Source organism: Adiantum capillus-veneris, chromosome 20, assembly GCF_014529385.1.
Source record: "Adiantum capillus-veneris isolate H3 chromosome 20, ASM1452938v2, whole genome shotgun sequence".
NCBI lineage: Eukaryota > Viridiplantae > Streptophyta > Polypodiopsida > Polypodiales > Pteridaceae > Adiantum > Adiantum capillus-veneris.
This window is the reverse complement of record NC_140950.1, coordinates 20,416,511-20,433,542: the sequence shown is the minus strand read 5'-3', so window position 1 is coordinate 20,433,542 and position 17,032 is coordinate 20,416,511. Positions and strand designations below refer to the sequence as shown.

General features: G+C 41.7%; 2 protein-coding genes across 3 annotated transcripts in view; both read right to left on the bottom strand.

The window, feature by feature from the left end:
• LOC147432212 (transcription initiation factor IIA large subunit-like) overlaps nucleotides 1–10,418 on the bottom strand; it is a 39,771-nt gene extending 29,353 nt beyond the window's left edge. The window contains exons 1-7 of one of the 2 annotated variants that reach the window (XM_086492188.1): nucleotides 10,200–10,418; nucleotides 9,796–9,957; nucleotides 9,577–9,687; nucleotides 9,424–9,496; nucleotides 9,251–9,306; nucleotides 8,907–9,044; nucleotides 8,701–8,823 (exon numbers count right to left, since the gene is read on the bottom strand). In XM_086492188.1, the coding sequence (XP_086348314.1) occupies nucleotides 8,701–8,823; nucleotides 8,907–9,044; nucleotides 9,251–9,306; nucleotides 9,424–9,496; nucleotides 9,577–9,687; nucleotides 9,796–9,957; nucleotides 10,200–10,316 (780 nt within the window). In that variant the 5' untranslated portion in view covers nucleotides 10,317–10,418. The remainder of the gene's footprint in view (nucleotides 1–8,700; nucleotides 8,824–8,906; nucleotides 9,045–9,250; nucleotides 9,307–9,423; nucleotides 9,497–9,576; nucleotides 9,688–9,795; nucleotides 9,958–10,199) is intronic. The other variant, XM_086492189.1, reaches the window with a different exon arrangement.
• A 1,800-nt stretch (nucleotides 10,419–12,218) lies between these two features.
• On the bottom strand, nucleotides 12,219–16,544 carry LOC147432211 (uncharacterized). The gene is made up of 7 exons (XM_086491899.1): nucleotides 16,310–16,544; nucleotides 16,020–16,221; nucleotides 14,465–14,709; nucleotides 13,872–14,050; nucleotides 13,648–13,784; nucleotides 12,413–12,475; nucleotides 12,219–12,324 (listed from the first exon to the last, which is right to left on the bottom strand). Exons 1-7 carry the CDS (start codon nucleotides 16,542–16,544, stop codon nucleotides 12,219–12,221), a joined length of 1,167 nt encoding a protein of 388 aa, XP_086348025.1.
• Between the last annotated feature and the right edge of the window lie 488 nt (nucleotides 16,545–17,032).

Below are 17,032 nucleotides of genomic sequence, written 5' to 3'. Positions count from 1 at the left end.
AAGGTTCCTTTTGTTCTTGTGGCAGGTAGAGTCTTCCGTTCCTAATGAGAGAATGCTATGATCACAAACAAAGTGAATGGACACTGTGCGTGCAAGTGTATGAGACTGAGAGATAGAGAGAGAAAAGAGATACGACACCAGAGACGTTGTAAAACCCTCCTCCGAAGGCCCCACTCTTGTCGGCGAGAGTGGTCTACTTATTGATTGCACAAAGTGGTACAATGACGATGCAATGGACTGATGCAACCTCGGACTATGCCAGTGACGACGACGGTGATGACGACGACGACTTTAGGGCTGAAATCTCTGGTCTTCTATCTGCTGAAAATCTGCAAATCTTTGGGCTGTTTTGGGTGGCTGAAAATGACTGTTTTGGCTGCGTTTTGGAGGACTGAAAATGGGGGTCTTCTGCAATGCTTCTAGGGCTGAATCTGCTACCGATCTGAAGGCTGAAAACGCTGCTGCATTTGCTTCAAAACAGGATGAAAATGAAAACGCTGGACTGGTCTGCTAGCGTTAGTAAAAACGCTGAACCTGGGGGATTGCTGGCGATCATGGGAACTGGAAAACGCTAGGGGATCTGGTAATGCTGAGGGCAATCTGCAAAGCTGAAAACGCCCAAGCCTGAGGGAGGTGCTGATGGAGAGGAAAAACACTAGGTTGATGGTGGACGATGATGAAGACCAAAAACGCTAGGGGTGCTGAGGGGTTCCTGCTAAGAAGGTGCCTGTTGAGCGGCAAGCTCATGCTGCCTCTTCTGCCAGAAAGTGCTAACTTGGGTTTGCTTATATATTAACTTAGCAAAATTGCCCTACCTACTTTTGTTAAAAAGTCACTTGAAAATAATAAGCGAGAAATACCAAAATAGGAAAAATAGGCTAAATGTACTGGAAAATTCCCCTGACTGAATCTGATGGATTCTGAAGGGAATACTGATGATCATGTTGTGTGCAACCGGAGAATATGCATCTACGCTGAGTGACTGGGCATGCACGGTCTACGAATAGACTCACAAAAGTGCAAGATCACTTCTAAATCTAGACTGACTGGACTGACTGAACCCTGATCATGGTGTAGCTTGTCCACGGATACATAGGGTTGGATGTGTCACATGACATCCCCTCCTTTTCAAACTGAGGTACTGGTACCAAACGGTATGGTGTCGAGGGAGATCGCCAATAGCATCCGAAATCCTGGAAAGGACTCTTCGCCGGCCCACTCTGATGTGTGGGTCGTGCGATACTTGAACTTCATAAAGGTCTGCAAAGCTTGCTTCTTTGGGCCGCGCCGAAAGCGACACAAAGTCTTCTGTGGCTTCTTCCTTGCTTCAACTTTGTCTAGAGACCTGCTTCTTTCTTCTTCAAGAATCTCCATGGCTGAAAATTCCTGAAACCATTTCCAACACAAAACCATAAACATACCCATTCCATGTAAAGTAAAGGGAAAAAATCTTGTCTTCTCTAAAGACTGCGTATGAAATGTAGATGAACATAGAGACGGAGTGACAACCCGTTCATCAAACACATGCAAACAATGAGATCGAATCTTGTCTTGCTGATCTAAAGCAATCAACTGTGGCAATTCACCATGGAAATGCCCATGCTTGGTGCTCATACTGTCATGTGCTCGTTCGAAAACTGTGTCATGCCAAGGAAGAGACATGGAATGTGACTTCATTGAATGCATACTTTTCAGCTTTTCATGAAAAATCCACATACATTCGTGCTCATTCATGAGTCAAACGTGCTCAACGTACAATATGTCATGCCTAGGAAAAGGAATCACACAAAGACGCTGACTAAAATACAGGAAACGATCACGAATGAAACACTCGAACAATGCGTGCGTATCAATCATGCGAACACATAATACTTCCTGTGAGGGTTCTTTGGACCTAGGCTCGAGAGCCAAGATCGGTTCTTCCTAAATGATCGAATCTACAACGAGGTTAGCTTCGCTAGAAAAATCATCAACTAACACATCATCCTTGTGAACAATCACATCATCTTCATGCAAATCGTCATGCTCGTGAGAAATCACATCTTGATCATGCAAATCATCATGCTTATCTTTGTCATCCAAACCATCATGTAAATCATTATCATTCAAATCATCATGCTTCTCATAATCATGCAAATTTTGTGTATCATGCTGTGGAAAAAAGGGGACTAAGAGAGTCTCTTTCTCCTGAATCCTTTCAATCTTGTGTTGCATATTAGCAATGAGAGATGGACAATGAACAATGTCCTCTCCATGAATGACAATAGGAGAATCACTGTCGGCATTGAGAGTTATAGTGTTAGCCGAAAACTTCATGAGAGCGTCATTATCACGAAACCATCGAATGCCCAAAATCATATCACATCCTGAGAGAGGAGAAACAACAAATCTTCTAGTGAAGGCAGTCTGTTGAATTGCAAACAACACATCAAGGCACTCCTCCGTGATGAGAGCGTCCATACCGGGACGAAAGCCACATACCTCGATAGGAGATCTCGGACTAACTTCGAGGCGGGCTCTCTCAACAAGAGAGGAACTGATCACATCATGCATACTACTTGGGTCAAATAATATGACAAAACGATGCCCCGACGTACGACCATAACATTTAATGAGAGAATCATCAATGGGAGGGTCCTGAGAAACTTGGGGCACACTCGTGTTATCATTAATTGCATTGACAGAGGAAGTGGGTTCTGTAGATTCTTTAGATTTATTCGATTCAAGCTTGGGACATGTTCTTTTTATGTGACCCCTAATGTGACGATGAAAACAACGACCTTCCTTAGAATAAGTGCTTTGCTCTTCCGACGTGATGTATCCTCCTACAATTCCTTGTGCTACCTTTTCATCTGGAGTAAGCTTAGGTTTAGCAATTGTGTTAGCCTTACCCTTAGATTCATTGGAAGAATTCTTTTCTGAGAGATTGTTGGAAGATTGGTTAGAAGAGTTACCATTCTTACCGTTCTTACCGTTCTGAGAAGTCGAGAGACTTGTGGAAGTCTTGTTCTCCTTGGGCTTTCCCTTGTTGTGCTTCATCTCCTGTGCGAGAGCAATCGCTACCGCCTTGTTGAGATCGATTGGATCGAGAACCTCGACATCGTACTTGATATACTCGTCCAATCCATAGAGAAAAGCCTCTTTGCGCTCATCATCCGATTTTCGTAATTGAGTGCCTAGCTACAAAACACGATTAGAAAAAGACATGACCGACATACCATTTTGCTTGAGAGCGCGTCAATCGTCCTTCAATCGTGCCAGGTACTGAGGTGGCATAAACCGCGCCTTGAGCTTGTCTTGGAAATCAACCCAATTGAAGGAAAGAGGTGTGAGTTAGTCGGCTTCCTCTAAGTGCGCGGCTAGCTGTGCCTCTTGCCATGCGTGGTACCAATTGATGGCATCACCGGCAAGGTAAATAGCTGCCGTCAAAACTTTGCTATTTCCTGTCTTCTTAGTTGTCGCAAAATAAGCATTAAATTGATGCAACCAAGAATGAATAACCGTAGCATCCATCTTACCATCATACTTACTGAAAGTCAACTTCTCTGTGACTGGATGGTTGGAGTCCGCATCGTGGCTTGCACCACTTGAGGAACTCCTACGATCTTTGGGTGGTTCGGTCTTCTAGGCTAGCACTTGTCGAAGCAATTCTTGAGTGCGTAGCTCTCTTTGAGCGGCACGCTCGGCCTCCCTTTCTGCTTTTCGGTCATTTCTTTCTCGCGTTCGAAAGCAAGGCAATTGGATTCTTGTTGTGCCAACGCAACTCGATTCGCTTCTTGTTGTTGTATTGCATTTCTTTCATTTCCTTCCATCGTAATGCGAGTCGCTTCTTGTTGTGCTAGCATCATGTCCATCATTAACTTGACCATCATCTCCATAGGAGTTAGTACAACTCGTGGCGTAGATGGCGAAGGGAGAGGGTCGAAAAAATCTCCTGGTGGGGAAAAATCTTCGCCGCCTCTCTCATGCTCATCACCTATATGCGAAGTATCCATTCCGCTTTGGGTGACGACCATGCACTATGATCTTTGGTTCTTAAGTTCACGAGGAACTTGAGTTCTTGAGGATCTTGAGGTTTTCTTTCGCTTGCAAATCGCGTTTGAGAAGTATCTTCTCTTCACTCGAGTTCTACTCTTTCCCGCGGCCGCACCCCTAGGCGGCCTTGCGCTCACACCAAGGTTGCTTTTTCCCACCTCACGTCGATTGGCCGGCTGCTAAGTGCACGATCCGCTCTCAATGAGTTAAAAGAGACACAAGGGGAGGCTAGACAAGCCCGCCCTTCTTTCTTGGGATTCCTGTCACTCTTCAACAAAACACATTTAGGAATCAACACGCCCAAGCGAACTTGGGTTCGTGCGACCTCAACAAGCAAAAAAAAATTCTTGTGGTTATTGTGGTTCTTTCCTTGAGTGATACAGAACACTGCCAAAGCTCCGATACCAATGTTAGGTACAGCGAAATGATTGTTTGCGCTTTGCTCAAGATAAGTGCTCCGAACTATGCTCAAGGTTCCTTTTGTTCTTATGGAAGGTAGAGCCTTCCGTTCTTAATGAGAGAATGCTATGATCACAAACAAAGTGAATGGACACTGTGCGTGCAAGTGTATGAGACTGAGAGATAGAGAGAGAAAAGAGATACGACACCAGAGACGTTGTAAAACCCTCCTCCGAAGGCCCCACTCTTGTCGGCGAGAGTGGTCTACTTATTGATTGCACAAAGTGGTACAATGACGATGCAACGGACCGATGCAACCTGGGACTATGCCGGTGACGACAACGGTGATGACGACGACGACTTTAGGGCTGAAATCTCTGGTCTTCTATCTGCTGAAAATCTGCAAATCTTTGGGCTGTTTTGGGTGGCTGAAAATGACTGTTTTGGCTGCGTTTTCGAGGGCTGAAAATGGGGGTCTTCTGCAATGCTTCTAGGGCTGAAATCTGCTACCGATCTGAAGGCTGAAAACGCTGCTGCATTTGCTTCAAAACAGGCTGAAAATGAAAACGCTGGACTGGTCTGCAAGCGTTAGTAAAAACGTTGAACCTGGGTGATTGCTGGCGATCATGGGAACTGGAAAACGCTAGGGGATCTGGTAATGCTGAGGGCGATTTGCAAAGCTGAAAACGCCCAAGCCTGAGGGAGGTGCTGATGGAGAGGAAAAACGCTAGGTTGACGGTGGACGATGATGAAGACCAAAAACGCTAGGGGTGCTGAGGGGTTCCTGCTAAGAAGGTGCCTGTTGAGCGGGAAGCTCCTGCTGCCTCTTCTGCCAGAAAGTGCTAACTTTGGTTTGCTTATATATTAACTTAGCAAAATTGCCCTACCTACTTTTGTTGGAAAGTCGCTTAAAAATAATAAGTGAAAACTACCAAAAATAGGAAAAATAGGCTAAATGCACTGGAAAATTCCCCTGACTGAATCTGATGGATTCTGAAGGGAATACTGATGATCATGTTGTGTGCAACCGAAGGATATGCATCTACGCTAAGTGACTGGGCATGCACGGTCTACGAATAGACTCACAAAAGTGCCAAATCACTTCTAAATCTAGACTGACTGGACTGACTGAACCCTGATCATGGTGTAGCTTGTCCACGGATACATAGGGTTGGATGTGTCACGTGACACAATAGGCAACCAAAGTGTCTTCCTTTGTAATCCTCAGATCATGCCAAGCCGTGATGACATCTTCTTGATACTCTTTTGTCAAACGTGCTGAACTAAAGATTCATTTGAATTCAATCCACTGTTTAGGTGCTTCTTTATGCAACAGCAGGGTAGACCACCACGTCTGGCGTTTCCCTTCAGAAAAGACGCCGCCTTATATATCTTGGAGGCTTCCGAAAATAACCTCCCCAAAAAAGCCTTGTAAAACTATAGCATAAATGCAAGGGCTCGATGGGTATCCTTAAATCCTAAAAACGTGTTGAGCTTTACTGCTTGACCTCCATCCTTCAACTCCTTAATCTTCTTTCCCTTCTTCTCGAGATGATCATCTTGAGTTGAAAGGACTAGGGGTCTTTCCATAGATCAGCCCATAGGTGCTAGAATCAGCGTCCGAACTATCAGAGGATGAGGTGCACTCCTCAAAAATGATAGAATGCTTTCCGGTGCTTCCTAGACTGATCTGCTTTTCTTACTTTCCTGAGTCTTTCTCCGCTTCTTGTGCTTCTTTTCCTCCTTAATGGAGTCAATATGTGAGTTGTCAAAAGACGAGGACGAAGACGAAAAACTGGGATCATCCTCAATGCGAACACTCTACTTGGATTTACATGCTTCCCCGAAAGTGGATTACTGCCCTAAGTAGTCGGGATAATCTGCCCAATGGCTCTTCTTCGCAGAATGCTTTGTAGTCTTCATTAATTTGTTGACCTTCCACTCTGAGCGTCGTAAAACTCTTCATGCGAGTACAATTTTGCTTTTTTGCACTCGGATTTGCTTTCTTCTTCATAGCCAACTTAAGAGGTGAATGGATGGCATCTCATCATCGCGAATGAACCTCGTCAAGTAGGTGGTTCTTCAAATACTTTGCGTACTTCGAGTTCTTGGAGTTGATCATCCTTTTTGCACGAGTGTCAACTTGTAATTGACGTTGATACTCCATTCTACCGAGATTTCTTGGCAAGAAAGGGCCTCGCTCTTCCCTCGTATCCTTGGAATGAGGTCAGCTCCCATTGGAATCTCTGTTGGTTTCCGACGATCCCCCACGGGATTGGGGTTGACTTCATCTTCGCGAAATATAGCCGGTAAAACAGTTTCCTCCTTACCCGATTCACTACGAGAATACATGTGTGTTGTAGGTGTCACAGGCTTGGACATCCCCAAGTCGGAAATCCGACACGACACACGAGAAAATCACTTAAAATACTTCACAACTTTAAAACTTGAGTCGACATGGCCCGGCATAGTTCCGTGCCCAAAGGTATTGGCCCCAAAACCTGGCGCCCCTTTCTTTATTTTTTTAGTATATAATAAATATATTAATGCTTGAGCAAAGTACAACACCCGAAGGGTCCTTTTCTCTCAGAATCTGCGTCCAAATGCTCAGAAGAGTGAGGCCCCTTGGGCTTATTTATTCTTACAAGGGACGCCCAAAAGCAGAGCCAAAAAAGCTTCCAAACTCAAAAGCAAGAAGTCCGAAAAGCAACCAGTTCCCAAAAATCTGCCAAAAGCCATCAGCGTAATTCGCGAAAATCCGTACAGGCTGCCACATCAACGCTTGTCACTGCAAGTCAGGAAAGTCCGTACTGTCTACCACGTCAGCCTGACGTACTATTAGTCCGTACATTCTGCCATGTCAGCATGATGTACTGCGCCATGTCATCTATTGTGTGTGTGTCCGGGCAATACTGCCACGTCGTCATTTTGTTACAATAGGTAAAGGGATCAGATTCTTCGTAGAAGAAGAATTGTCTGAGCTCTTATACCACTGAAATAGGCTTGGACACTCGGTGAGCGAGAAATCTATAGCAACACACGCGAGAAAATTGCAAACAACTGAACTAAACTTGGGAGAGAGAGAGAGAGAGAGAGGGGACGAAGCAACAGAGTTCCGCTTCCAGATACACTAGCCCCAAAGATTGGCGTCCCTTCCAGTATTTCTTTCTTATTGATGCTTCACACAGTACAATGTCCCAGGGGGTCCTCGTTCTCTGCAGTTGCTCCAAAGCTAATATGCTACTAGAGAAGAAGACCCAAATTTTGTATTTAAAGGGCTCAACTAGCCCCAAAGATTAGCGTCCCTTCCAGTATTTCTTTCTTATTGATGCTTCACACAATACAATGTCCTAGGGGGTCCTCGTTCTCTGCAGTTGCTCCCAAGCTAATATGCTACTAGAGAAGAAGACCCAAATTTTGTATTTAAACTTTAAAGGGCTCTGGCCACAAGTGAAAAGCTATGGTCCCCAAAAGCATCTCCTCCCAAAAGTTGGCGCCCAAGGGGCTGATTTCCATAAAATGTGGGCTGCACGTGCCATGTTAGCTTGGATTTTCGCAATTTGCGAGCTCTGTCTGTACGACAGCCACATCAGTCCTTTACGCCTTTGCTTTATTTTGAGTTAGGGTCCCTCAACCACTCTTTATAAGTTGGGGGTTAGGTTAGTAAACCTAACCATCTGGTCCACTCGACCAACTATCCACTCTTTGGTGTTCTTCAATGGCTCTTCCCCCCATGGGGCCTTGCCACATCACCAACTTGTGACAGAGGTATGGTTCGCTGCAGGCAATGCGAGACTGGAGTGGGGGATGCAGGTGACCAGCGCTAGGGTTTCTGCACCATCGTCTCTCTCTCTCTCTCTCTCTCTCTCTCTCTCTCTCTCTCTCTCTCTCTCTCTCTCTCTCTCTCTCTCTCTCTAAAATGGGGCATGTACCCTTTGCATTACATCAAATTTGGACATAGGTCAATATACAAAAAATAAGGCAAAAACCCTGAAAAAAATGCAATGACATCATTGGGATAAAACACCCATGCAACCATAGGATACATGACCATCATGAAGACTAATCTTATATCCATTTGAAAAAAAGAAGAGCAGCTACATAAAAATGACTTGGTCAAAAGAAATAGGCAAGATGAGTGAGAGAAGCTTATCTGAAGGACACTTGTGAGCTTAACTTTAAAATCATTCACAACGAGCACAAGACAACCTAAAGAGTTGATTCTTTAACTTTGCATAACCACCTCTACATGATCTTCATACTTACATCATCGTAATTATCATCAATTCCCCCATCAAATTGTTGTAATGATGGTTTGCGAACAGAACAATTTGTATCAATCTTCTGCATTGTGGTGCTCATGCTTCCTTCTGCTTTTGAAGCAACCTGCTGCAAATGCTAACTTGAGTACAGCCATAGTATTCATACTGTATGTTGATTATTTCATTACAGAAATGTCACTAAATTCTTGCCTCAGAACCACAAGCAGCTTGCTCTGATGATGAAGATGCTAACAAAAAATCTCCAGCACCATCATGCTGAGGAAAATGACTTCCTGCTGCACTATCATCTTCTCTTTTGCGCTTACCTACAGTTGTAGGTAAAAATTCCTGTCAAACAATATTAAGCAAACATAAATGAGAAATGAACCATCAATTGATGAGAATGACTGCAAATCCAAAGGCATTTATAACCATTCAAATTGTTTTGTCAATGGCTGATCATGACCCTAATGAACAACGCTCTTAAATGCTAAGGCTAAAAAAACGTGATATTTATGGTATCAGCTTCATCAACACGAGAGAGAGGAGCGTACCTGTGTAACTAAATAGTTTCCATTATTTGGCTCTTCATCATCTCCACCTTCGTAAGCTGCATGATAAAAAGATTCCACGTAACAAGATTTTAGTGAGTAAAATCCCAAGGTGACAGAGTGGAAATGCATTTCATTTGAGGAAACTTGAAAAAGAAAAGCACATTGCAACTCACCTACATTCATATCAAGCTTTGGGTTCATGGCTATATTGATGTCTGGCCTATGATGGACCCATGGAGAAGGTTGCTACGGACAATTGGGGAACACTTATATGTAAAAAGAAACCAAGAAATCAATCTTCATAACATAAGCGACTTTTATCTCACCATGAATGGAGCTGGCCTCCCAATTGCTATGTCAGAAGAATTGACTGTGTCTAAATGCTCTGAAGCAGAACCTGAACCAGCAAAAGTGGGCAATGGAGTATGCACCGGTGTCTGCACCGAAACACAGATCACCCATTGAACACAGATTGCAACAAGTATTCAAACTTGCCCTGACAACACAACAGAATGTATGCACAAAACAAGAGAAATGTTTCTTACTGGTGGAAATAAAAGCTCCGCAGTGGGGGTCTCTCCTTCATACGGCATGTTGAGGTCATGCACAGAGGTAGTAGAAGGATGTCCCCCGACAACCCCTCTCGTAAACATGTCTGCATGACAGCCTTGAATGGTTCCAGCTTGCATCATGTTAAGTTCCCATAACTGCAAAACTGGAGATTGTTAGAAACTGCATACAACGAGCCACACAGGAGAACTGTAAGAACTGAAAACCAGGGGGAAAAGCATCTCCGAAAGAGAGTAAAGAGTGCCCTAGTAAGCTAGGTGGAGAGAGGATGACAGCAGCTCACGTCCACCAAAAGCACACTCTGCAAATTCATTCCTAGAGCGCAGAATCACAGACAAAGCAGAAGACGGAGAGAAGTAAAGCACTATGTAGGCCTTACTGATTGGAGCTCTTGAAGAACGGTTTCATCAACGCCCTCGTTTCTGAACTCCTCTCGGACGTTGCTGATGACGTCTGCGACAACATGAAGGTAGATGCCGGTGAGATGACCGGCCATTGCGAGCTCCGCCTTCTGCAAGAAGTATTTTTGTAGTTATGGCGTTGCTGTTACAGTGGGCAGCAACGGCTTCGGTCTCACTGCCAGGAGCAAAGTGTGTATAAATAGGTTTGCATAACCCCAGCAATGCTACCCTGCTTAGTAACGCAAGTGTTCCCACGACAAAGAAAAGAGGAGAAAGGAAAGAGCGTATAATTACTCAAGAGGATCCTATATTTTATGTATACTAGTTCGCCCGCCCCGCTGACTGGCGAGCCTCGATCGCTCTTACCACCTCACTCTGTATGTGTTTGTGTGTGTACATCTTTATACATCTTTCCATGACACACACGATCGACACTTTCTGTCTTTGACCCCTTTAAACTACTCATGGTACATTTAGCCCCTTTTGCAGAGAGAGAGAGAGAGAGAGAGATTACATAAAAAGCACACGAGAGAGATTACATAAAATCACATGACTAAAACACATTACATTAAAAAATAGTTTACATTATTGCCAAAAAGGCTCAGGAACATATTTGCATAGCACTCTTAGTCGTGCTATTTCAACAGGATCAAGATATTGAGCTGGAGCTCTACAAACTTCTCTTAAATCTAATTTTTTGAACCTAGCTCAAGTAAATCTTGTAATGACGAATCAACCCAAGCTCTTGCTTTAAGAGCATGAGCCTAATGTTGGGAAAGAAATAGGGATCGAGCAACTTGATGTAAATCATGTCCAACTCTTCATCTACATATGACCGCCAAAGAATGTAGTTTTTCTCAATCACTCCCATGCCCATTGCCATCCCCGTTCAGCAGGTAACAAATTTTCTTCAAAAGCATCAACAATAAAATTTTTTACACTTGAAAAAATATTCACAATTTCGTAGGCCATTTAATTGGCTGCAAGAAAAGAAGACAATATTAGTACTCAAAGCTTAAAATGAGAGAGAGAGAGAGAGAGAGAGAGAGCGATGATCAACATGGCCACCTAAACACTTTTAAAAAGTATAAGCGCAATACGAACACTTCAATTACTAATTGTCATGCCAAAAAGTGTCAAAGAGGTTCATTAGGTCAAAGTCTTTACAACATTCCAATTTTTTGTTTACAACGACTCATATTCTACTCTATAATTGGACGGTTGAGGATCGCTCCAATATACCCCATTGATAAACTTCATTATTAATTTCAAAACTTCAAGCTCTTCATCCGAAATGTAAGATTTGTGATTGTGATATATCTTTCGCAACTGAATATCACAACCACAAACATTGACATAATAAATATCAACCATATGTAGTTCTTGTAGGACTCTCATCAATTTTATTTCGCTCAATATTTGTGACGCTTTGCATAGTGAAATGTTTAACCGTCCACAATTTCCATACCACCCATCAGCATATGAATACACCCAATGATGCCACCAACACCATGTACCATATCCTTGACAAATGTACTCTTCCTTAACTTTCAAATATATAATCATCTTTATATATATTGGGAGAATAGCCAATACATCATGACCCATGTTAACTTACATTAGCAATTCGCAAATCTATCTCTCTCTCTCTCTCTCTCTCTCTCTCTCTCTCTCTCTCTCTCTCTCTCTCTCTCTCATTAACCTATCTAGTAGATAAAAACCCACTTCAATAAGCCAACAATAACTAAAAAATATATGGTACTTAGCATGCATAGACAATGGATCAAAGTGTTCGATCATCTAGAGAAGTTGAGCATACGACACACTCTACTTGGAACTCTCAAGATCCAAGGTCTGACACGTCGAACAGTGCGACCGAGGCGTCGAGGTGATTCACCCAAAGAATAGATTCTAAACATCCATTCATTCACTCCATAGGGACCGTATAAAAAGTTGCAATTGAGAGGCCGTTGCATACCTAACTCTTGGATAGTGATTCACATATCATCTATATCAAACTCTATGTGATAATAACCTACAACACTTCTAAAATATCGTGCTTCATATAATGCCAAGACAGAATGTATGCAATAATATTGAAGCCTGCAATGAAAATAACAACCAACCATTCATACATAACAAGTAACAACACATTTAACGTCATATGGATTCAAGTTCAAGCTATACGCACCGAAGGATCTCAAAATCCTCGATAATACGAACAATATCCTCAGCATGTGCCACAATGGAGGATCTAGCAAAAATGTAACACGTGTAAACATACAAAATAAAGGCCACAAAGTTCTCATTCATAGTAAAAGTAAGTAACAAAAATAAGATTTTACATTTACATACTTCTAATATAAGTAGGTACATCATTGAGGGTGTACGAAACCATGATATATAGTGCCATTTTTTATCTGCTCTAACAACACAGATTTGGAAGTTTAAGAGAATTTGAGAGAGAGAGAGAGAGAGAGAGAGAGAGAGAGAGAGGAATGAAAGCAATTCAAAAGACTTTGAAATTTCACAACTTTACAAAGAGACAATACAAAACAGTTATTCAAAGTGTAGCCTTCGAGAGACCACATTAGGGATTCTATAAGTCCAAGGACCTATGTTGTATACGTTTTGCAAGATACGGGGTGGTGTTTCAACTTGAGTAACTATCCTCAATTGATATGGTGTAGTGTGGTCTCCAGCAACCCCCACCTGTTGTGCATTGACTGGTCTCTCGTCACTCACAAACCAAATATTAACTTGAATTTGACGATGCTCGTGGTCCGAAGAAAAGGCAACATGGTAGTATCCAAGAACTTCCATAGACATATCTCTACCTAAGTATAGCATTTCATAAACACCTACGATGATAAAACCTCGATGGGAGTGATCTCTGCGAAGGCATCCATGAATTATATAGAGCAATAAAAGCTTAAAACTACCAATATATCATATATAAAAAATAAAAACTCTTACAATATAATATGAGTTGTATCAAATAAGATTACCAAAAACATAGCAGGAACTCTTCCCCTCCATTGCGGTGGATCTTCAACAAAGTAAGTCAATGTATAAGCCAATCTTCTCAAGAAAATAATAGGTCAAGTTAATAAACTAACTCGAGAAAGATATAAATACCTTGAATGAATTTAGTGATGTGACCCACTACATAGGAGGCACTGCGTCGAGGATCCATCTGTGGCCAATACTTTGATCTAAGAGATATGAATAAAATTTAACATCAAGTGTGTCTGACTTTAAGTGAGAGTCACAATGTCAGTTTGAACTTATTGTTGTGAGCTCGATAGTTGCAATACTTCCTTGAATACAATGTTTGAAGTGTAGTAACACTCCGCTTGAGTGTTTTCACTATTGATAACAATTCTCATAGAAGCTGCACTTCGTACACGTAACATTGCAACATACAACTGTCCATGAGAAAAGATCGATGATGCAAGATATAGACCAAGAATTCCAAGTGTTTGCCCTTGTGCTTTGTTGATAGTCATCCCAAAAGCAAGCTTGATTGGAAACTGGTGATGCTTCATTTGAAATGGAAGTCCCTGATCGTTTCCAATAATAAAGTCAATCCTTGGAAGAAAATCTCTCTCTCCAATATTCGATCCTGTAACTATCTCAGCCTCAATTACCTTATGATGAAATTGCTTGGATATCAATCTGGTTCCGTTGCATAATCCACGTCTTGGATCCAAATTTCGCAGCAACATGATAGGAGCATTTTCTTTCAAGACTAAAGCATGAGGTGGAAAACCACCACCAAGAGTAAGGCTATTAAGATATTCAATTATGTACAAATGTGTGTTTTTCTCTGACATACAAATTGAATCTGCACTCAGATACTCTTTGCAATCTCCATGCATTCTTTGCAATGCATAGTCATTAATTAAATCCACCTCTTTATTCCGTGGAGCAAGTATTGCTCGGTCTCTGAAAAAAGTTTCATGATCTTGCACATGACACAAATCTCCATATATAAAGCTTAGAAGATATGCCAAACTATTTCCTGGAAGCATCATGTGTGAAGGTATTTTGACTCTGTCTAAGTCTCCTCCATCATCCATAACCCGATTGCCAATATCAAGCACCCAACGGAAAAAACTTTGTTGAAGTGAATTTGAACCGCAATCAAGTATACGCATATTTCTGGTAAGCTTCAATATCTTCGTATATTTCCATATGTGAGAATGACACAACGAAACATTTACAATGTCTATACGACTACCTTTTGGCACAACAGGTAGTATTTGTCGAAAGTCACCTCCAAGCAAAATGACTTTTCCACCAAACAAAGTATCTCGCTGCATAATGTCTCTTAAAGTTATGTCCACTGCTTCAAATGCGTAGCGATGTGTCATGGGAGCTTCATCCCATATAAGTAAAGTTGCATTTCTTAGAAGTTCTACAAGTTGACTATTTACCTTTATATTGCAAGTTGCTTCAAAGTGAAGCTCCAAAGGTATCTTAAACCTAAAATGAGCAGTTCTTCCCATTACTCAAAAGCAAAGCTGCAATACTCGAGGATGCACATGCAAGAGCAACTCTACAACTTCCTCGCACTCGTGAAAGAAGTGTATTATATAATTAAGTTTTTCATGAGCCACCAGGACCATCTAGGAAAAATACATTCCTTGAATGTGTGTCAACAGCTTGTAGCACTTGGTGGTAAGCATCTCACTGATCCTCATTTAAGGAAGTCTCCATACAATCTACTATACTACACTGTTCATCAATGTTGAACATTGTTTCTTCAGCCATAACACCATTTTCACTTAAGGATACCATTGTTGGGTCTATTGTAAGCAACATATAATCGCAAAGCCTCTTGCCATGTTGTTGCAAAAAGCATTCTATATGAAGCAAAGGTTGATTTTTTGCCACATCAAATCGCACGTTTGCATCTGAAATACGCATCCTTAGGGCATAAACACAGTCCTCACAAAATTCGGTACAAAACCTGTCCCAAAGAGCAGCTGGATGAAGTGGCTCACAAAAGACTAATATGATTGCAAACAGTTGTTTCAACTGTATTCCATTTTGAAAAAAAGATGCCTCTTGGAGGCAAAGTGACCATTCTTCTCTTCATCATCTTGCAATAATCCTCTAGCTATACATGCCTCCTTGTATGTATCATAAATGTGACCATCATACATCCGCAAGTCTTCAAAAGACTTACATCCCTTGCAAATATTGAGAAGCATTCGTAGGTAATAAACCTCACCAACAGTAGGGACAATATTATACATTCTTCCAATAGAAACACCCTGTTGTCGTGGAGACCATGCCTTTTGACTTTTATTCCATACCCAACCATTTGGAAATTCAGTATATGTGAAACTGTTTGCTTCTGGATAGTTTTGATTTGCAACAAACCATTCTATCAAGGTAGTTTTTTTATTTTGCTCATTATCCAGCAAATGTGATACATCATCACCATCTTGAAATGTAACCATATTCTGCAATGGAAGGTGTACTTGCAATCATTGAATAGCTGGCCTTTCACTATGCATGTCGAAGCCAAATATTCTCCACATAGCCTCAGATGCAGAAACATAACGTGCATTGAGATAACTCTTGATCTCATCAGTAGCTCCTTCACAATCTTGAAGAACAATAGTGGCTCGATCATGTCCTTGTAGACATAATTATAAAGATATTTCACGGCAGTGACAGTTGAGCAGATCTCCACATTAATATGGGCTTGGTATCTTAGTGATAAGAGAGGGCTATAAGATACAACCCAACGATTATCTAAATTGTAATTTTTAGACGGAACAAACCTTCCATCATCTCGTCTCATATACACAGGATATCCACTTTCATTTACATTTGTAGATGTAGAAAATATTCGTGGAAACTTGAATCTACACTTTTCATTAACCATACATGGAGAAACTGGGTTCAAAGGACCACATGGCCCATGAACATTACAACGACTCACAACATCAAATAATTCTGAAGACACATTCTTGTCAGGGAGCTCTGCACAAACCAACTTGTCATAGTGTAATGTATCTATGGGTTTATATTCGGATGCAAGTAATCAACAATATATGAGCATGAGGAAGACCTCTCTTATGAAACTCAATCACTGAAACATGTCCAATCACCTCCTCAAATACGGCTTGCTTGATAAGTAAATGCATCATATCTTGGAACTTCTGATAAAACACTCGTATAGTCAGATCAGGACGATCAACAACACTTTGTCCAGGTAGTAATGCATCATCTATTTCCTTCCATCGTGGATTACATGTGAATGTGATGAAGAGATCCAATTTACCCCTACTACGAACAATTGCCATTGCATCTTGAAATAGTTGGCACATATATCTTGGACCTCCAACAAAAGATGAAGGCAAAACAATTCTATGGCCAATGTTTTGACCGTCAGCCCTCTCTAAGCCATCTCTAGCCTCAACCATGTCAACCAATCCTTGGTACACTTCACCACAAAGTGTTTTTTTATTATTTCGCATCCACAAAAGCCGTGACTCCTCTAGAGTACTATAAGCATCCACGACATACTGTTGTAATAGCCTACCCCCTCAAAGAAGACACTCCACGGTATCATCTCTTATTTGTAAGCGAAAGACATAATATTGCTTTTGACTCATTTTTTTTTCATCGGTAGTCTGTAAATAAAGATGCCACCCATCCTCTCCACTTGGAAATAATAAAACTTACAATAAGGACATGTAAGCTCGATGCATGCTAGAGATTCTTTTCAAGCCCCCTGTGTCGAAAATTCAGTACAATGTTGCGATAGCCAATATTTCTATCATCCCCTTGT

Coding starts and splice junctions, on each gene's coding strand:
- LOC147432211 (XM_086491899.1), bottom strand. CDS start 16,544: ATGGCAATTGTTCGTAGTAGGGGTAAATTGGATCTCTTCATCACATTC. Junction 16,222..16,309: donor GATTGAGTTTCATAAGAGAG/GTCTTCCTCATG, acceptor TGGTTTGTGCAG/AGCTCCCTGACAAGAATGTG. Junction 12,325..12,412: donor GAGGATTTTGAGATCCTTCG/GTGCGTATAGCT, acceptor TTTTCATTGCAG/GCTTCAATATTATTGCATAC.